This window comes from Myotis myotis, unplaced genomic scaffold, assembly GCF_014108235.1.
Source record: "Myotis myotis isolate mMyoMyo1 unplaced genomic scaffold, mMyoMyo1.p scaffold_m19_p_6, whole genome shotgun sequence".
NCBI classification, from domain to species: domain Eukaryota; kingdom Metazoa; phylum Chordata; class Mammalia; order Chiroptera; family Vespertilionidae; genus Myotis; species Myotis myotis.
Window position 1 is genome coordinate 31,198,640 of NW_023416368.1, and position 20,756 is coordinate 31,219,395.

Below are 20,756 nucleotides of genomic sequence, written 5' to 3' on the forward strand. Positions count from 1 at the left end.
TGTCCCCTTAGTGCTCTACCTACTTATAGAGTCGGGAACAGGGAGCGATTGCAAGGCCATGTAGTATGAAAGCTCCCTGGTCAGAGAAGTGACCTGTCAGAAAGGGGGCGGCAGAGCCAGTGGCTGTTTTCAGTATGTGCTTTTATTGAACGAACTTAGACCTGTGGAGCCAGCTTTCTTTTTTGCTCCCATGAAGCGGAGAAGAAGAGCCTCGAAGGCAATCCAGATTTATTGGCCGCTTGTCCATGTCGAGTCCTTGGTGCTCCTGCTATCATATTTCCCGTGGCTTCTGTTTGATGCCCAGGGGTCTGTGCAGTGAATGGGCTCCTGTATGTGGTTGGAGGGGATGATGGATCCTGCAACCTGGCTTCAGTGGAGTACTACAATCCTGCCACTGACAAATGGACGCTGCTGCCAACCAACATGAGCACGGGGCGGAGCTACGCAGGTCAGTGCGCCCCACCCCACGGTAGTACAGGGGGGCAGGGGGGTAAGCTTGCTGACTTGGAACTGAGAGCCTCCTCCAGGCATGGCCACTCCTTCATTCTGTACTCATTACAGATACTCAGAATTAGCACTTGCTTCCCCAGCAAACCTGAACGTATCCTCGGAAGTCTTTTCTTTTTCTTTCTTTCTTTTTCCCCTCCTTTGTATCTGTAACCAAACTTACCCCTGGGCCCAGCAGAGGCGATCATGGCCCCTGAGTCAGTGTTTCTATGGCAGCCTCCTGGACCAGTACCTGCCATGAGTGGGCAGGCACTGAATTTCACACGGCTGCCCAGAAATCTTTACATAACGCTCCAGGGAGCCTCTTCCAATTGATCTAAGTCATTATAAGAGGCATTGGAATTTTATTGCCATTCCTGGTTTGTTTTGTGCTGGTCTAGGTGGAATAAGATGAAGTTCTTGCTTTCCAGAAATTGGAAGTTAAGATCTGCCTACACAAAACAGGACATACAAGATGATGCACACATAAATTCTAAGTGGAATGCACTATACAGGCTTTAGGACACAGCAGGTGAGAGCTGGCAGAGTCAGGGAATACCTGCTGAGGAGATGGGGCTGATTAAACGTTGAGGGCAGATCACAGTCACTCGGGAAGCTGCCCTTTGCTGTGCCTCCTCCCTGTGCCCCCGGGCAGCGTGTTAGTACAGTGTAGATGTTTTCAACAGCCAACAGCCCTCTGGTCAAATGGGACTGTTTTCTTCCATGTTAAGACAATGAGGTTCAAGGGTTGGGTCTGATGAAACTAAGACTTAGAGAGTTTGAGTAACCTGCTCAAGACCACACAGCTAAAAAACGGCAAAGTCAGAATTCAAACCAGGTCTGACTCTCAAACCATGCCCTTGGTACGACCCCAGCTCCGAGTTGGGGGAGAAGAGCATTCCACACAAGAGACTGGGGGAAGGAATACGGGAGGCTTATTCCTGGGGAGTGTGTGTGATGGGTTTGGTGCAGGGGCAGGATCAGAGCTGGTGTTGCTGAGGTCGGGTCAATAGGGAGACAAGCAAACATATTTCCATCATGTAGCCCCACGCCTTGTATCTGGTTCTCCAGAAACTGGAATAATTAGAGTTAACGTGCTTATTGAGCACATACAAGGTGCCAGGCATAATCCTAAGTATGTGAAGACCCTTATCTCATTTAGTCCACATAAGGACGACGCTGACGGTATTCCCATCCCCTTTCTGTGCTAGAAAGGTCAGTCACTCCTCCTTGTTTGGATTTCAGGGCAAAGGAAGATTGGGCCTTGCAGGCTCACCTCCCACATTCTGTCAACACAGGGCTTCAATTGCAGTGAACTTATTTTACTTTCACCCGCTCGTTTAGGATTTTTCTCTACTCAATATAAGAGATGTTAGAGGTATTTTTGTCCTAGAGTGATTCTGTTCTCAAGGTTAATTATTAAAACCAGCACTGTCATTTTCTTCCTGAAGTCGTCGTGGGACAGGCAGGGCATTTTCTAGTAGGAGGCAGTGGGGCCAGCGAGGGACACTCCTTGGCTCCATGCATGCCTGACCAGAGGGGAAGGCTCAGGTGTGATGCTTAGAATGACCTTGCCCTGGGACTCTGGGCAAGGTAATCCATCTGACTGAACCTCTGTTTCCTCATTTGTAAAATGAGAATGAAATTATACCAAGCCTCTTAGGGCTGTTGTAAGAATGAAATGCGATTATAGTTGGAAAGTGCTTAGCACATGGAAACCACTCAGAAAATTATTGTGATTATATTAGAAGCCAAATATTCCAAAAAGGTAATGGTGATTCTCTTTGTATGAAGGGACTAAAGTTCTTTTACTTTGTATTCTTCTTTACTTTCCAAATTATCAATAATGGGAATATTTTACTTTTATAATAAAAAGAGAAAGTTTATATTAAAAAAACAATACAGGAACCTGCTTTAAAAAAAAAAGCTATCTTATTAATGGGAAGCCTGAGGTGCAGTGAGATGTCCTCAAGGTCAGGCAGCACATTGGGTCTGAGGACTCTGGTTCTGATACAGCTAAGCTTTTATGTCTGTACCTTTGTCTAGAAGTGACCATGAAATGGCTTTCTTAGCAGAATCGCACTACTGAGGTATACTGCGGTTTCTTTTAGCAATGCTCTCTTAATTTCACCTTCAACCAGGAGGTTTTATAGTCATGGGAACATATTAAAATAAGACTCCAGGTACCATCATTCCTGTAGACCCTACATGTAAGGGTTTTATTCAGCTGCAAGTACCAGAAAAGTTCACAGTTACCTGTTCAAGTATGAAAGGATTGTGTTTGTCTCGGGCAGAAAGAAGTTAAGGGCAGGTCTGGAGGCTCAAACTGTGAGTGAAGAGCCAGGCTTTACTCTTTTCTGTCCCGCCAGCTTCATCAGTAGCTTCTGCTGCCCCTTGGGCCTTGCCTGAGCACTCCAGGCAGGACAAGGGGCGAAGCCAAGGTCGTAGCACTGGCAGACTTGCATCACAATCGTGTTGGCCAGGACTGGGTCACATGGCCCTTCCAGCTGAAAGAGAGTCTGGGAAGCTGGGCTCTGAACTTGCTGGCCTCTGTATGGAGGTCAGAAACTAGGGGGGATGTTGACGGAATCTACCTCCTCAGTATCTGCTATGTGGCTTCATCCATTGCAGAAGGGTGCAGGGTCATACATGGATTTACAAAGTTGGCTGTTGAGTGTGGTTCAACTTGGCTAAAACTGCACCACATACAGACATGTCTGGTTTATTCGAGGATAGAACTTAGCACTGGGGGGTGGAGGGTTCAGTTAGATGACACTGAATCATATTGGAATGGAGTCTAAAGAGGTCAAGAGGCTACAGTGTAGCTTGACCCGGTGGCAGAGGTAGGACTGCAATTTAGTTTTCCCTTGCTGCGGCTTAGGATGTCTTATATTCATGGACTCTTTGGAGAGACTGAGTTGATAACGTTCTCCCCCTTTTGTCTTAGGTGTTGCTGTGATTCACAAGCCCTTGTGACCCCCACCTCCCACTTCCAGGACGTGGGGTGAGGGAGGGGTGCTGCCTGGGACTCAAAAGAGAAGGGGTCATGATGGCTGGATCCCACTTGGCTGGATCCCACTCGCTGGGAGAGTCTGCAGTGGAGTGAGAACCGCCCTTCTCTGACTTGGCAGAGTGGAGTCTGGAGTGAAGACTGGGCCCCACCTCATGCACCTCTGAGAGTGTTTGGCCTCTACCCCGAGCAGTGGGAGAACATGTGTCTGAGAATGTGGATGTATGTGTGTGTGTGTCAGAGAGAGTGTTGTGTATATGTGTGTTTAGAACATGATATCTCACTAAGTTTGGGGTGGGGTGTGACAGTCTACTGGATTTCTGAACTACTGATCCTTCCGCTGTGCTAAAAATCAAATCACAGACACTCTCTTCCTGTGGGCACCTGAGACTACTGCCGCCTCTGTCTCCTGGAGGGCAGGGATGCCAAGAAATGACTGGCAGGAGAGGCAGTGCTCTGGCCATGCCCACATGCTGGCCTTGACTTTGGCACTGTCAGCAGAAGAGATGAGCATTCTCGAAGCTGCTCTGTGACCTCCCTGTGCTAGAACTAGGAGCACGCGCGTGCCCTGCCCCTCAGCTGGCTCTTCCTTGGTCTCTCCTACAGGAAGCACACAAGAGCTGCTCAGTCTTTGGACCACTGGTTTTTGATGTCATGAATTCCAGGTTTGGGAAGTTTGTGTCTCTTCAGCTAGCTCTTCAGAGAAGCCCCAAGTAACACACTAGGAAAAAATATACGAAAAACAAAAACCAAAGTGGGAAGGCTTCATTCCCTGCCCACAAAGGTCTCAGAGAGAATCCTACTTCTGGATTTTTCCAGGATATGCAAGTCCCCATTATATTTATTATCCAGAAGTAATTATTCCCAACATCCTTTTTACCATCGAAAGTGTTCTGATATGGAGGATAAGTAAAAGGTCACCCTACCTCCAACCCGCAGCCTGGTTTGTCCTGCACCGGATGGGGTTGCATGTGCTTCAGACGGTCATGGATGGAAGGAGTGTACCAGCTGGGCTGCTCGTTGGCACTTCGTGATGGTGGTCAAGTCTGTCTCAGGTCCTTGTCTTCCTTTCCTTGTGCTCTGTACCCTCTCTCCAGCCCTCAGAACACTCCCCTCCTCCTTGCTTCCCCTGTGGGGAAGGAGATGGTAGGCTCCGGATATGTGATCTCTCTCAGAGGGACCTACATTTTGAGAGAGGAGCTAAAGAGAATTTTGCTAGTCCACAGGTAAAAGTTACTAAAGACAGAACTTCAAGAATCTGCAGGGAGGTATTTGAGGGGGCACATAGTCATTTGCATGAAAAACAACCTTAAAGCTGTGCTGCTCCTAAATTAGCAAGTTTCTTATGTTGGGATTTCTGGCATAAGGAGGGGAGGTCTTGTGTCTGGGGTTTCACCTTCCATGATGTTATGGTCCGCCCAGAGGGAGCCGAGGGGCTTATGAGCCTGATACTGGACTTTTGATACATCTGGGCTCCGTCCAAGCAGATGTTGTAGGAGACCAGCATTCCCTCCACCTCATGCGCACAATTGGAAACGCAGGATCTTCCCCGCTAGTTGGCCACTTTGTGTATTTACAGGATATTGTGCACTAAACACTGAACTCTCTTGAAGAGGAAACTTCTGATGTTGAGCAGATGTCATTTCAATGAGACATTTGGAGAGGACCAAGGCACCCAGAATTTCTTGGGAAGAGGCCAGAAATACCAGATTTGGCGGGGCCGGGAGAAATGCCTCCAGGGGAGTTGGGGCGCACTTTGAGTTGGTGCTCGGCTCTCACTGGCAGGGAGGCACGGAGACATGGAGACACGGAGACATGCAGACATGGAGACGGCTAGTTCTAGAGCTCTGCCTGGCTCTGGGTTGGAAGCTGATGGAATGAGCTTTTTGTTCCAAATGTTCTTCCTCCCTCTCTGAGGAAGGTTTGGGACTTAGTTGTGTGTGTGTGTGTGTGTGTGTGTGTGTGTGTGTGTGTGTGGTGGGGATGAGGGTGAGGTTGGGTCTGATGTGTGCTGTTCCCACAGCTGGTTTGAGATCCTCTCCCCTCCCCTACACGTAGCAGCTGGACTTCCACTCTGTGTGGGAGAGGCTGCTGTTTGCGTGTCATCTTCCCAGAGGGTCCCTTCCCTGAAAGCTAGCCATGTTTCCTGCTTTTGGGCTTTTGCTATTGGTTCCCCCTCCCTCCTCCCTTCCAAGGAAGCACTGCCCCTACTGGTGGTGCCGCTGAGGCCATGTTCATTTTCTCCTCGTGCCCTTTCTCCTGGGGACTGGGACACTGGTGTGTCATCACTAAAAAGCCAAACTGCTCTAACTGCCCACAGATGCCATAAAAACTAGATGCCTCTTTGTCACCAGGTACTATTCTCTCTCCACTGTGGACACAGCAGACTTATTTCAAGTCTATGCTGATCATGTGGTAGATGAACCCCCGACCCCCGTTCAGGTGGCCACAACTACTTGTGAATGCAGCCTTGCCAGTGGTTTGTCTGAAATCTGATCACAGTCATGAAATGGAATTGCGGCCCAAGGTTACAAGCAGCTTAGATGCCACTTGGATACTGATTTGGACTACATAGAAGTCAGACTGAATTCCAAAGTAATTTCTCATACGTACCCAATGGCATCCCTCCATCTAAAAGTTGCAGTATTATGCAAATGAAAGTGACCTCATCTTCTCTATGCAATAAGAATACTTCATTTTGTTTCATGGCACACCAGTTGCAACATCCCTTAAGATGCTTTTTGAGCTGTCTTACTTTTGATATCTGTTGTGTGATGTTCGTACATTCCTGAGCCAGATCCTTTAAGAGACTGCCTTTTTATAAAATCGAAGCTATAGCATTCAGGCAAAAATTTAATGTAGGTATTTTTATAAGATAATTTTTCAGGATATTTGACTTGCTTTTTGTTGTCCATGATAATGAAATGTTATGTTCTGTCCGTCATTCCTTATGTTTAAGAAACATAGTCCATGCCTTTAGCTATCTTCCCTTCGTTTCTCATGTTCCCAAAACGGATTTTCAGTGACTCCAGGTAGAAAACACAATCACCACCGGTGTTTCTTGAAACCCTTGGGGCTCACGTTAAGCCTCCTCAGCACTCAGCCATCTGCATCTGCTCTTTTGGAGTTTGCTTCCTGCAGTGGTGAGGCTGGTGGGCTCTCCCTGCCTGGCACAGCCTGGTCACTGTGGCGTGGGGAAGCCCCAGCAAAAGGCCCCCCAGCACCTGCTCCCAGGAGTGTCCGAGGTCCAGTAGACCCATCCTCATTCTCTTCCATCTCCTTGTTCTTCTGGAGCTTCCAGCAGTGTAAGGCTCTTGCTGCTGGGTGATGCCCCTTGGGAAGCCTGTTGCCTGTGAACTTTATAGGAGGGTCACTCTCATGACCCCAGGAAGAATGTGTCAAGCATGTGCTCCCTGGCTGCTCACACTACACTTACAAAAGTACTTGTTTTGGGCTGTGTCTACACTCTAGGTCTCTTTTGTGTGTTTATCTGTCATTAGCCTCATTAAAAATACTTTATTTTTATTACTACTGGGACAGGTGCCATTTGAATTGCCTCCATGCTCCCCATTTGCACCTTGCTGGGTCTAGCTGGGAGGCTGAACAAACTCATTCCAGCCAGCTGGAGTTTTCAAGTGCTTGCCTGGAGAAGCAAGGCAGCTGGAATGTATTTTCTTTAAGTGTTTGCACTATTCAGAGTTCTAAGCCCTCACGCCTAGCTGTGCTGGGTACCTACTGACCAAGCAGGGGAGCTGGCAGCACTGCCCGCATTGGGGACGGAGAGGCTTCTCCTGCTACGGATGATCACACCTCGCAGCCTGTGCAGCCTCGTCGTGGGACTCAGTGACTCATGGATCAGCCACGGCAAGAGCACCCGGGACTGTGGCATTTGGAGAAACAAATCGCTCTAGTGCTATGTTCTTGCCTTTGGTTATGACTTTAAAATTCTTTCCCTCCCTTTTCACCGGCAATAAAGGACCCTCGTTGGACTTAATTTGTATATGACGTGTAAAATACTTCCTTTGAAAGGAGACTCAAAACACTGAATGTGTATGTCTGTGTGGGTGCACTCTGTCTGTGATTGTCCATGGGCAGGCAGACTTGACCACTGACACCCATCCAATACATTGCATAGGAAAGGCCCTTGTCTGCTGTTTTCTGCTCGGACGTTAGGGGCTGTCTGTGTTGTAAAAGAACACTCATCACATGCTCTCTGAAGAAACAGTTCCTTGGATGTATTATTTTAACAGGAATCATGTTCTAGTTTCCCACACTTTGTTACTTTCATTTTAATAAAAGCTGAACTGTGAGAACCTTTCTCCGTCTTGGTACTTCATTTCTGTAGTCATTTCTCTGTGTCTCAGATGTGGAAAAGATAGATTAAGTCCTACATGTCTTCAGATTAAAAGTGTTTTCTCTGTAAGATCTCCTGGATAGGGTCCGGGTTCCTTTGGTCTCTGTTCTCTGGCCAAGAACAGGGCCAGACCCACAAAGACCTTCTTTAATCAGGCCCAGTGAGGCCTGTCCCTCCAGTAGGTGTTTGGTGGTGTGGGCAACTGCCCGCTGATCATTGTGATGTGGGTGTGCTGGTCTCAGGCACAGGGAGGAGGAGACAGAGATTCAGCTATAAGCATTGATTTTTAAAAGTTTGTTATTAGACCTAGAGGATTTTATAAGTATTATGTTTTATTAAATATACAAATGTTATTAAATATACAAATATATTTTATTAAAATATACAACTATTAACTATGTTGGTTCATAAGATATCAACATGTGAAATAATAATAATAATAGCTAACATTTATTGAGTACTTATTATGTGCCAGGCATTTTTCCAAGTGCTTTACTTATTATCGATGCATTTAGTTCCCATCACAGTCTACTGAGTTACTATTATCTTTTTACAGATGAAGATACGAAATGCAGAGAGGTTAATCAACTTGCCTAAGGTAGCAATGTCTGCAAAAGGATGGAGCCACTCCAGAGTCTGTGTTCCTAATCCTGTCACTCAGCCTTGAGGTGAGGGGAGAAGGGTGTGCCGAGGAGCACCCAGGAGAGGAAGGCACCAAGGGCCCCGGGGAAGTGCAAACATGGTTGAAAAAAAACACCGAAGCCCAAGTTTTCAGACCCAAAATGTTCCCATCTTCTGTGGCTGGTAAATAACCATTTGTTACTGTAATGATAGTAGCAGTAGTCACTATCATCAGTACATTGATGATGTACTTATTTGTGCCAGACGTCCTGCTAATGCAGTACCTTGGCCTTTAATCCACAGCCTCCTGGGGAGGTGGCCCGGCCCCTTTGGAGGCTGGATGTTCCCTGTTGGCTGCCCTGCCTTGCCCCTTTCCAGACTCTGCCCCCCACCTCCCCCACCCCCCCATTACCTGTGGTTCCTGAGAGTCAGGTCGGGCCTCACCGCGGGAGGTGAGCCTCTTGTGAAGGAGGCTTGGCTCCCAGGCAGCTTCTCAAATCTGCCTGCTTAGATCTTGGGCTTCTGCGCTGATGAACAGACTGGACAGTTCCAGTCCCTGTTCAGGTGTCAGTGGCTCTGCCCTGTTCCAGGTGACAGGTGGACGGCACAGAGGGGTTAGGCATAGCTTTAAGCTGGAGAGACCCAAGGGAAGAAAGGAGTTGCTTGGCCAGATCCCTCCCGACACTTGGAAAAGTACATTGTGAGCTCCTGAAGGGCATGGGCCGCCTGAATTTCTCTGCATCCATGGTGCCCAGCACTTGGTCCCTCTTGAAGTATTTACAGAGAAGGCAGAAAGGCTTGTGAGGAGGGGTCAGGTGCTGATGCCTTCACCTCCCAGCTCTTCCACTTCCTCCCCACTCCCCTGGGCCAGCCTCCTGCAATAGTCTCTGGTCTTTCATCCCACGCACTGAATGGGGAGTGAGAGGCCTGGTGCCGCTTAACCTTTGCATCCGCAGAACACAGCCTTTTTAGGACTCTGAGCCCATAACAGCCCCACAGATGATAGACAGGTAGGAATTTGCGTGCTCTGGGGAGAGGGGAAGCCCAGAGAAATGAATCCACTTACCTCAGCGGGTGCTATAAGTGAGAGTGGAGCAGACCCAGATGAGACTCAGCCTGAGAAGAGGGCTCAGGCTGCAACTGTTTTAATGAGCACTTATTGTGCACTTACTGTGTGCCAGGCCCTGTGCGGGACACTTTAATTCCAGCTAATCCCCACAGCGCCTCAGTGAGGCAGAGGATGCCCACTTCACAGGATCACATGGGTTGATTGGCCCAACCTCCTGTAGAGCCTTGAGAAAGATGCTCCCCCATTCTCTGTTGAGGCTGCTGGCTGAGTGTGCCACCCTCACATCCCAGAGGGTGCATTCTGGAGGGAGGAGGTTGCTCATGTCTGTCTCTCGGGCAAGCAGTGAGGCAGAGCCCAGAGCCAGGCTAGAGACATGCTCTGCTGTGGGCCCAACGTTCTGGGCTCTGCCACTGCCTCCCAGAGGGCCCTGGGGAATGTCGTCAGCACACATACCTTTCCTTCTCCTCGATCCTGGTGTCCCTTTACCCAGGAAAAGTTCCAGAGTGAAATCATATTTGGCAGTTCTTCTACCAACTTATTTTTCTACAGTTTACAAATAGAGTCTTTTGATCCAAACTCACTATTTTATTGTTGAAAGTATTACATAGGTCCTCCTTTTCCCCCCATTAACCTCTTCCAGCCCAATCTCATGCCCTCCTCCCCCAGGTCCTCACCATCCTGTTGTCTGTGTCCACCGGTTATGCATATATGCATACAAGTTCATTGGTTGATCTCTTCCCACCCGCCTTCCCCTGCCTTCCCTCTGAGGTTCAACAGTCTGTTCATGCTTTTATGTCTCTGGGACTATTTTTGATCATCAGTTTATTTGGTTCATTAGATTCTATATATGAGTGAGATCATGTGATACTTATCTTTCTCTGACCGGCTAATTTCGCTCAGCATAATACTCTCCAGGTCTATCCATGCTGATGCAAATCAAGAATGAAAGAGGTGAAGTAACAACTGACCCCACAGAAATACAAAGAATCTTAAAAAAATACAATGAATGACTTTATTCTGACAAACAGGACAACCCGGATGAAATTGACATATTCCTAGAAAAATACAACCTTCTAAAACTCAATCAGGAAGAACCAGAAAACCTGATTAGGCCAATAACTATTGATGAAATTGAAGCAGTAATAATAAAAACTCCCAGCAAACAAAAGCCCTGCTCTAGCCGGGTTTACAGGCGAGTTTTACCAAATTTAAAGAAGAACTAACACCTATTCTTCTCAAACTATTCAAAAAAATATAAGAGGAAGGAATACTTCCAAACCTTTCTATGAGGCCAGCATTACCCTAATTCCAAAACCAGATAAAGACAGGTCAAAGAAAGGGAACTACAAGCCAGTATCTCCAGGACCTATTCTTGCTTCCACTTGACTGGTGAGAAGATGAGACTCAGAGAGGTCAAGAGACAGTGGGAGCAGGTTCTGAACCCACATCTTCCGTGGAAGGAGTTTTTGATGACTATGCCACACATATTTAAGCTCTTAGGCCACTGGGCCCTGTCAGTAAACAAGCATGATATAGATGATCTGATGAATCCTCTAATCATATGCTCTATTTGGACTGGAAAATTGCCTTATCCGTCCCTTGCTTTCCTTCCCTTTCCATTCCCAATTCCCAGCTGCCTCTAAGAGGGACCCCACTGTCTCCCAGTGTTCAAGAGCATTCATTTCCCTTCACAGCGTGTTCAACAAGCAGTTATTCATCCAACAAGAGTACATTCTGCTTCTACACTGTACATTGTGCTAGGTACTCAAGATGTAACTGCCAGCAAAGCAGATGGTCCCTGAGGACTTGGAGGTTAGAGTGTTGTAAGGGACACAGTTGGCAAATAGCGGGTGCACTAGGTGTACTAGTATGCCTGGGGTTGGGGAGGAGAGGGCAACACCCACCCAGAGAGAGAGGGGGAAAACCTGTCAGAGACCTGGGAAAAGGGAGTGAGCTTCAAACGAAGCAAGAGAGAGACCAAGAGAAACAACTGAGACACAGAGAGAAACAGAGGGAGACATAAACATAATGAGAAAGACATACATATACACACATGTGCACACACACAGCCAGGGAGGAGATACCACTCATGCAGAAATACAGAGGCCGAGACCAGAGAGCCAGAGCCAGAATCATATCTTAGGGTGGCAGGAAACAGGTCAGCCTAGGGCAGGGGTGGGCAAACTTTTTGACTCGAGGGCCATATTGGGTTCTTAAACTGGACCGGAGGGCCGGAACAAAAGCATGGATGGAGTGTTTGTGTGAACTAATATAAATTCAAAGTAAACATCATTACATAAAAGGGTACGGTCTTTTTTTTTTTAGTTTTATTCATTTCAAACGGGCCGGATCCGGCCCGCGGGCCGTAGTTTGCCCACGGCTGGCCTAGGGCTTCCGGCCAGAGGTTCAGGTCCAGAAGCTGGTTCATGGCTGAGCTGTGAAAAGGTGATCGTGTGGCTTTGAGCCAGTCTCTTCATCTCTCAGGTTCAGTGTCCTCAATGGTAAACTCTGGATGATAACACCACTCTGGTGAGCTTGTGGAGATGACATGAGAAGGCCCTAAGACAAAGAAGGCAGCCACCCTAGACCTCAGGGATGCTGGGCAGAGCAGCCTCCAGAGTGAGAGACCTGATCTCCTGCAGGGACAGTCAGCCCTGAGGACATCCTGACTGCATGCAGGTCTCCCGGAGCCAGGAGTGTGAGTGAGGGAAGAAGGACACAGACAGGAGATGAACCCTCTGTCCCAGCATCTTGTCTGGGCTGGGGATACACCTGGGGTTTAATTTCTGAAGGAGGCCCCTAAGCAGAACAATGCGGAAGGGCCTGGTTTCCCCAGCAGCCACTTGCTTTCTTTCTATTTGGCACAACTGTGTTCAAATCACTTTTGTTTTCTTCTTCCCTCTGTGTGGGATGAGGACATCTTCCTGGCTTCAACCCCATTGACTCCAGGGAGTGTGGGATTCAGTAGGCATCTGGGTAACTCTTACTCAAACAGCCTTATTTGGATCTCAAAAAAGCCCAGTGAGGTGGCCAAGGCACGTATTATTTCGTGCAGTGAGTCTCTATAGACCTATTATGTGTGATGGTCACTTTCTCAATGCAGTGGGTAGTGCATGCAAAGCACTTGGCATGGTGCCTGCACGTAGTGGGTGATTTACTAATGGTAGTGAGTATTACTCTCATCATCCCTTCATACAGATGGGGAGACTGAGGCTAGAAACAGGTTAAGCAACTAACTCAGATCCCCAGAGTCAGTAAGAGTTTGGACTCTATCTCCCAGTGCCGTGTTTGGCTTCTTATGATGGCAACACGACAGTAGTGGCTTTAACCAAAGAGTGGACTATTTTGCCCACCTAACCACGAATCCAGAGGTGGACATTCCACGTTGGCAAAGCAGTTCCCTGATGTCACCGGGATCCCAGGTCCTCCGGTCTTGCTCCTCTTCCATCCTTAGCATGTTGCAGGATAGATGCTCCACAGCTCTTCACATCTTCAAAAAGGCATGAAAGGGAAGGAGGGGAAGGTAGACGAGGCAGAGCCTGAAGCAGGAAGGTAAAACCCTCCCAGAAATCCCTAGGACAGTGATGGCGAACCTATGACACACGTGTCAGAGGTGACACGCGAACTCATTTTTTTGGTTGATTTTTCTTTGTTAAATGGCATTTAAATATATAAAATAAATATCAAAAATATAAGTCTTTGTTTTACTATGGTTGCAAATATAAAAAATTTCTATATGTGACACGGCACCAGAGTTAAGTTAGGGTTTTTCAAAATGCTGACACGCCGAGCTCAAAAGGTTCGCCATCACTGCCCTAGGAGAATACCACTGACATGTCTTACAGCATCCCCAGCTGCAAGGGAGTTGGGAGGGGCGAATGCTTTTTACTGGGCACGTTGCTGCTCCAGAAGGAGTTCGGCCTGGGGGAGGGGAAAGGAGGGGAGAATGGACTTTGGGTGGTAACTAGTGATGCTGGCCAATCATGGCTCCTATTAGCCTCCTACCTCCAGTGCCATGTGGCTCCCTCTCTCCCAGTCAGCTTGGACTTTGCCTTCTTGGATCCAAAGTCCACATCCTTTTGGTCCATCATCCAGCATATGACCGTGCAGTTATCTTGGCTGGACAGTGACTGTATGTAGGGCTCCTTGTCCTTGACAGCTAATGATGCACCTTGTGTGTTTGGCATCTGCTGAGGGGACACAGAGTGGGGGGCGCAGGACAGGGCTTCACTCAGTCATATTTCTTCCTGTATTGGCATCCAGGGTGGCTGTCCCTCTTGCAGGATGAGTGAGAAATCCTAAGCAATGGAGACCTTTCAGAGCCTGTCTTTGAGGCTTTAGGGACAGCTCATTTATCAGCTGTGGAAGTTTTCCTGAAGCGCTGATTGAGGAGGCCTGTCAGCTGCAAGATCTATAACCTTATCTCAAGAATGACCCATGTGTGCAGCACCATAAATCTTCCCGAGCTGCAAACTGGGAGGTGGAGCAGATGAGATTTGGCGTTGGCCTTTTGAAGGCAATTTCCCCAACCCGCTTGTCCTCTTGTCCTCCAGGACATTATCACATTTCATGGTGGCCCACCGAGGAGCATCTGTGCTGTGCTGTGCTGGAGGAGGTCACGAAAGGGATATAGGCAGTCTGGTTGCCACAGGGCTGTCCTAGGTGAAGCTCTGACTCCAGCCCTGGCTGTGGAGCAGGAGGGAGAATGTCTGAGCTGCGGAGGCCTGGGTGTTCCTGCCCTGGGTGAGGAGGAGTGCAGCAGCGTGGGGAGGGTCAGGGGAGAGCCACCCAGAAGATCTAGTCTCAAAGAATGGTGTGACAATATTGCATAACGATCAAGACTCAGGCTCTGAGTTGGACAGTGTGGGTTTAAAGCCCTGCCCATCAGTTGCTACCAGTGTGACCCTGGCAATAAAGCCAAGCCCTCCCCCAGTCAGCATGGCACTGCACAGGGAAGGCATCTGTGCCAAGCCGGCACTGCCATGGGTGAATCTGAGGGGGGTGGTGGTGAAAGATTTAGAAAAGACAGACAAGAAAATTAAGCTGGGGCTAGGTGGGATGCTGCTTCTCTGATGGAGAGACAGTGCCACAGCCTGCAAGCAGAGTCTTTATTTTATAGCCAGATTCCACGAGGCAAAGTAAGGGCGTGGTCAAGATGTTTACAATGTTCTCGTGGGTTTTGAATCTACTCAATCACATGCACCTGAACTCTATCAAGCCCACGTCACTCAGCCACGTGGACCACAAGTTTAGACCATAAGGTCAAGCTTACAACTGTAGTCTTTGGCTATCATTGTGCTGGGAGGGCTTTGCCCTCCAAGCTGGGACTTGCACATGGCTTTGCCACGAGAGGACCATGCCCTCTCATTAGTCCAAGGCTTGAACCTGTTCAAACACTGTAGCTGCTCTCCACAGGCATCTGCTCACCCAGGGAGCTAACAGTCCTCTTAAGGGCCTGACCTCTACCTTCCTGCTACAGCCCAGCTCTGAGGTGAGGGGACCCATGGGGGAAAGGCGAGGCTACAGAGGGTACTCCAAATGTATTTTTCAGCCACAGATCTATCATTTTAATGTAGCCTGACCTCCTATTTGAATGATTAGCTAAGGAATGGTTTGACTTTATGCCTGTGACTTCTGCAGAGCCCTCATAAGGAAGCCCATAAAACCATCTCTAGGAAGCCAGAGGAGGCTTACGCATGTCCCAGAAAGGGTGGTTTGATTTCCAGCAGCTTCTAGAAGAAATTTTCTGCTGGGACCTGGGAAACTGCTGGGCACCAGGATCATGTGAGTGCATGAGGATTAGCCCTGGTGTGCTCAGGGAGCCCAGGTGGAGATGGTGGGGTGAACGAGAGGATTGGGCTTTGCTGTGGTGCCAACAACACAACATGGGGTGCTGAAGTGGGCTCCAGACTCTGGGGTGGCATCACTGGAGCCCTCCCTGCTGGCCTGGGGGCTCCTGTACACAGGAAGCCCTGTGCAGGAGCTCACTCTCCTGAGTCAGTCCCTAGTTAGTTGCTGGCTTCTCTGGGCTGCTTCTGTACTTTGCATATATTCAATGCATATCAACTTATTCCACACATATTTATTGAGCTCTTTATGGATGTCAGGCTCTGAATCAAATCCTCATGGGGTTCATGCTGAGTTGTGCAAAGTAATGAAGGAATTCTAATATAGTATGGTCACGATAAGCATGGGAAGGTAAAGGGGCCTATGGATGCACACAGGAAGGTCAGGGAAGGTGTCCTGGTAGAAGTGATGATAAGCTAAGACCCTGCTTTGATGAATGATGGATGTGAGCTGGGTGAAGAGGTAGAAGGAGGTACTGAGGAGAAAGAATAACAAGTGCAGAGGCCCAGAGGCTAGAGAGTTGGCCTTTTTGAGAAAGTTTAGGAGGCTGGGTGGTAGACTATAAGGGGAATGTACAGAGATGAGGCTGGAGAGGTGTGCAGGAGCCATGTCACCAAAGGCTTGAAACCATGGGGGATGGTCATTCTCTTTTTTTTGAGGTCAATGGGAGAGCATTGGAAGTGCCTTGTGTTGGATTCTCCACCCCCCCCACATCCCAAATACTCTGAGAAGCTATGCTGCTCGTTACTGGTGAGTGCTCTTAGCAATAATACCCATGGAGGAGAGATGGAAACAGGGGAGCAGAGGGAGATGTTGACCTATAATGCAGTTGCAGCAGAGGCTTCGGCCAATCGCTGGGGAGCTCTGGAGCTAAGATGGCTTTTCATACTGTCCTGAGTTGACACAAAGGAGTACTAACTTTTGTATCTGCAAGAAAACAAAAAGGTAAATTGAACTTCATCAAAATTAAAAACTTGTGTGCTTCAAATGATACCATCAAGTGAAAGACAACCCACAGAATAGGAGAACATATTTGCAAATTATATATCTGATAAAGATCTAGCATTCAGAATATATAAAGAATTTTTACAACTGAACAATAAAAAGATAAATAACCCAATTTAAAAATGAGCACAGGATTTGAATAGATAGTTCTTCAAAAGTTATACAAATGACAAATAGCACATGAAAAGATGCTCACCATCCTTAGCCATCAGGAAATGCAAATAAAAACCATAATGAGATATCACTTCACACCCATGAGCATGGCTATATTAAAAAAGACAGTAACAAGTATTGGCCAGGGTGTGGAGAAATTAGGACCCTCATACATTATTTGTGGAATGTATAACTTCTTTGGTAGTTCTTCAAAAAGTTAAACAACCACAGAGCTACCATATGTTCCAGTAATCTCACTTCTTGGTATATACCCCCCAAAATTGAAAACATATGTCTGAACAAATACTTGTACATAGATGCAGCATTATTCCTACTAGCCCAAAAGCAGAAACCTCAATGTTCATTAGCTGACGAATGGACAACCATTTAAAAAATGAAGTTCTGATACATGCTACAACATGAATGAACATTGAAAACATTATGGTGAGGGAAAGAAGCCAGACACAAAGGCCACATTATGTATGGTTGCATTTATATGAAATTCATTTATAGGCAATTCCATAGGGACATACAGTAGATTAGTGTTTGTAAGAGTTTGGAGGAGGGGAGACAGGGAGTGACTGCTAAGGGCATGAGGTGTCTGGAGTGTATTTTGGGGTGATGAAATGTTCTGGAATTGGATAGTGATGATGGCTGTACATCTTTGTGAATATATTAAACCCCACAGAATTGTACTTCAAAAGGTGAGCTTTTATGGAATGTGAATTATAACTCAAGAAAAAAGGTCATTTTATATCATGCCCTCACCCCCGCCCCTACGGGTCATATAACCTTGGCTGCAACAGCTCCCTTTGGTAGACAGCAATTTCTGGGGAGGCACTCAGCTGTGAGTCATTAGCAGAAGGCCCCCAGGAGGCTGGGGGAGGAGGGCCTCCAGGGACACGGGTGACATACCACAGCCTCTGTTACAGAGGATTTTAAGGGTGGAGGTGGCGCAGAGTTTTACCCTGAAGTGCAACCCTGAGGCAGGCACTATTGTCCCCCTTTCCAGACCAGTGGACTGAAGCTCAGAGGAGGTTCAACAACTTGTCAAGGTCTTGGTAGCCAGTGGAAATTTGAACAGGAGCATGAGCTCATATCTATCAGAGGCGGGCGGCCATGATCTTTGCTGATTCTGTGCTGTTTTGTGCTCATTCACTTACAGATTTGTTTCCCCTGAAAAATTAATTGGTTTGAAAGTAGGGACCATGTCTGAGTGGATCCTTAGTACCCAGTACACGGTGTAAAGAAGGTGTTCAGAAATGTTTGTTAAAAATATCTCTTTTTTTCTCTAACAAGTTCCCTTTCTAACTCCCAAAGACACCGTGCCCCTGCTCACATTCAGCAAGGGCATTTTTCTCCAAGTCACGGAAAAAAATTAATGGAATGAACAGAATGTCCTCCTTTTTAAACCTGTTTTTTTTTTTAACACAAATTTTTGCTTATACTTTGACAACTTGTTTGTACTAAAAATGTGTATCAGAAGGCATCTTACTTATTAAAAATTTGAAGACTTATCTTCACTAATATTTCAGTTTTCTGTCAGATGCTCCCATACCTACTAAACACATTCCCTTGACGCATGGGGAGTTATGGATTTCAAGAAAATTGAAGTCAGAGCTGATGGAGATGCAGTTTGACTGCTGTTTCTCCCCCCACCGCACCCCCACCCCACCCACACCCAGGCTTCCCCATGAAGCTGCCTCCTCGAGGCTGATGGAGGATCAGGGACATTATCCTTGACATGTATGCCACCCACACCTCCCATCAGTGCTATTTCAAGGCCTCAAGTGGCTGCCTCTTGCGTGCACCCTGGCTGGGGGTGGAGGGGGTGTTGATAAGTGACTGGTTACCTTTGGTAGACTTTCCTCCCTATGGGGAGACTGGGAGGAGGGTCATGGGTAGGGGCAGTGAGCTGGGAGACAGAGTGAGTCCCTGAAAAGGCACTTTTCAGACTGGGTGGCTGTGGGTGATTTTCCAGAACCCAAGAGTACCCTGGGTGCACATGTCACTCTGCTTACTTCAGTCTGAAGTTTCATCCTCAGAGGCTTTTGATGCTGTTAAAGCGGTAGCACCCCTGCCTGTCAGAGTCAGCAGCCTCGGTGGTTGTGCCTGTCTGAGGGAGAATGCCCGAACAAAGGGCACTGGGGACCTCAGGGAGGGGAAATGGGGCTGAATAGTGGAGTGTTGAAGAGTGAGGCTCCAGGACACGCCGTCTGGGGCACAATCCTGGCTCCGCTGCTGTAGGCCATGGGACCTGGGCACCATCTCTCCGAGTCTGTTACCTCTTCCTTGAAATAGGGGAATAATGATTCTCAACCACACGTTGTTGGGAGGAATAAACGAGGCGGTACTTTATGGCAGGTGTACATGGAAGCACAGTCATTTGAACACAGACAGTGCAGCTTCGGTTTCTCTAACAGGGCTGTGATTTTCCTTGCAAGTCTCCTATTTGCTGGCTAAAATGGAGGGAAAACCCTTCAATTTTAGTTTAATCTGGTTCATTTAGTCTTACCTAAAAATTTAAACAATTCTTTTAGTGAGTTCCCAACCTCTCACATCTGGTTTCCTTTACTCCTACCCAGGAAGGCATCTAAGGATGTAAGGGGTCCCCGTGGCACTGGAAATGTGGTCCTTGACCAGCCAGCGTTCAGCTGCAGAGAGAGGGACAGACAACAGGATATTTAGTGGCTTATGCAATTGTCGGGGAGAGATAGAGAAACAGACTCCAAGCTGCTGTGGCTCTCAAAGCTGTGCTGTGGAGCTTGGCTGCCAGGGCAGTGCTGTCTCCACCCCAGGCAGGAAGCTGCAGAATCAGAAATAGCCGTCCCAGGCCCTGGCCAGACAATGCCCGCTCTGCCATAATCCATACCAGGAACGTGGGCACCTGCCTCTCGCCCCAGACCCTTAGAACCCAATCCCTGTTTTGCTTCGGAGCATCTCATTAGCAGAACCTAAATCACAGCCAAAATCCCTAGCTGCAAATAGGTTTGGGAAATGTAGTTTTTAGCCTTTCAGCTCCTGCACTACAGAAGGGGTGTTAGAATGCCTGTTGAGTTACCAGTCCTCATTATTTGTGGCATTCCTTTCATTTGTCTACTCAACATCCACATGTACCCTTCTCTCCATAATGTTTAAACAACTACAGAAACAACTGGCTCTTTTTTAACCTACAAAAATTAAAATGTGCCTATCTTTTGTCCCTAAAGGGGAAGCCCCAAATTTCATCAGTCATTGCCTCTCTAGGTGATGGTATTCCTCTTCTAGTTCAGTGACAATTCTGCCTTGATATCATATAACCTGAAGCCTAAACAGTTAACCACAGTATGTAGTAAAGGCTATATGAAGTAGTAAAAAGGAAAGAAAAGGGATAATTGGGGTGTGTGTGCTTGCTTTTATGCATATATGTTTGTATATATGTAGTGCATGTTATGTAATATTCATATATACACACACATATATGTTAGTTCTTTCTGCATAACTAAGTACTTCAAATCTTAGTGGCTTAAAACAATCAGCGTTTGATTTTTTTCACCATTCTGTGGGCTCCTTGGCAGTTCTAGTCTGGTGGGTTTGGCTGGTCTCTGCGGGGATGCTCAGTCACCTGGCAGGCCAGCTGGTGGCCGGGTGAGCTAGGATGGCATCACTCAAATTGCTGGTGGCTGGCAGGTTGTTGGGGGGCTGTCTCATATCCAGCAGGTTACTGCCTCCTGTTCCCATGGTATTCTCAGTTTCAGGCACAGTAAGAGGTCAAGCCCAAGTGGCAAACACTCTCAATTCTTTGTTTATATCACGTTTGCTAATGTCCCATTGGCCAACGCAAGTCACATGCTTTGTGACTCAAGGGATAGAGAAATAGACTCCACCCTTTGTTGGGGCATGTTTGCCATGTATTTCAATATATATGTTCACCAAGACAGGCCCTCTGCAGGCCATAAAACAAGCCTCAATAAGTTTAAAAGCATTGAAATCATAGAGTACATTCTCTGACTGCCACAGAAGTAAGTCGGAAATCAATAACAATAGCATACCTAGAGGGTGGGAGCAAATATGTGGAAATTAAATCAAAGTCCTTATGGGGCTTAGAGGAGGCTGACAAGAGCCTGTCTTCACTTTTCTTCAGGTACAACCTGTTGACACATTTGCAGACCCCCCTCCCCCCAGATTTCTAAGGATGACTGTGATCAAAACAGCTATTTGGTAAGATGTTG

The 20,756-nt window shown here is 47.4% G+C and overlaps 1 protein-coding gene and 1 non-coding gene across 4 annotated transcripts in view; one reads left to right on the forward strand and one right to left on the reverse strand.

Annotated features, from left to right (window-relative positions):
• Positions 1-7,803, forward strand: part of KLHL3 (kelch like family member 3) — a 111,553-nt gene extending 103,750 nt beyond the window's left edge. For all 3 annotated transcript variants that reach the window (XM_036314093.1, XM_036314094.1, XM_036314095.1), the window contains 2 exons: positions 305-448; positions 3,434-7,803. In XM_036314093.1, the coding sequence (XP_036169986.1) occupies positions 305-448; positions 3,434-3,462 (173 nt within the window). In that variant the 3' untranslated portion in view covers positions 3,463-7,803. The remainder of the gene's footprint in view (positions 1-304; positions 449-3,433) is intronic.
• On the reverse strand, positions 649-779 carry LOC118659468. Its single transcript, XR_004968583.1, has one exon. It is a non-coding gene; the product is annotated as a small nucleolar RNA SNORA5 (small nucleolar RNA).
• Positions 7,804-20,756: the final 12,953 nt, after the last annotated feature.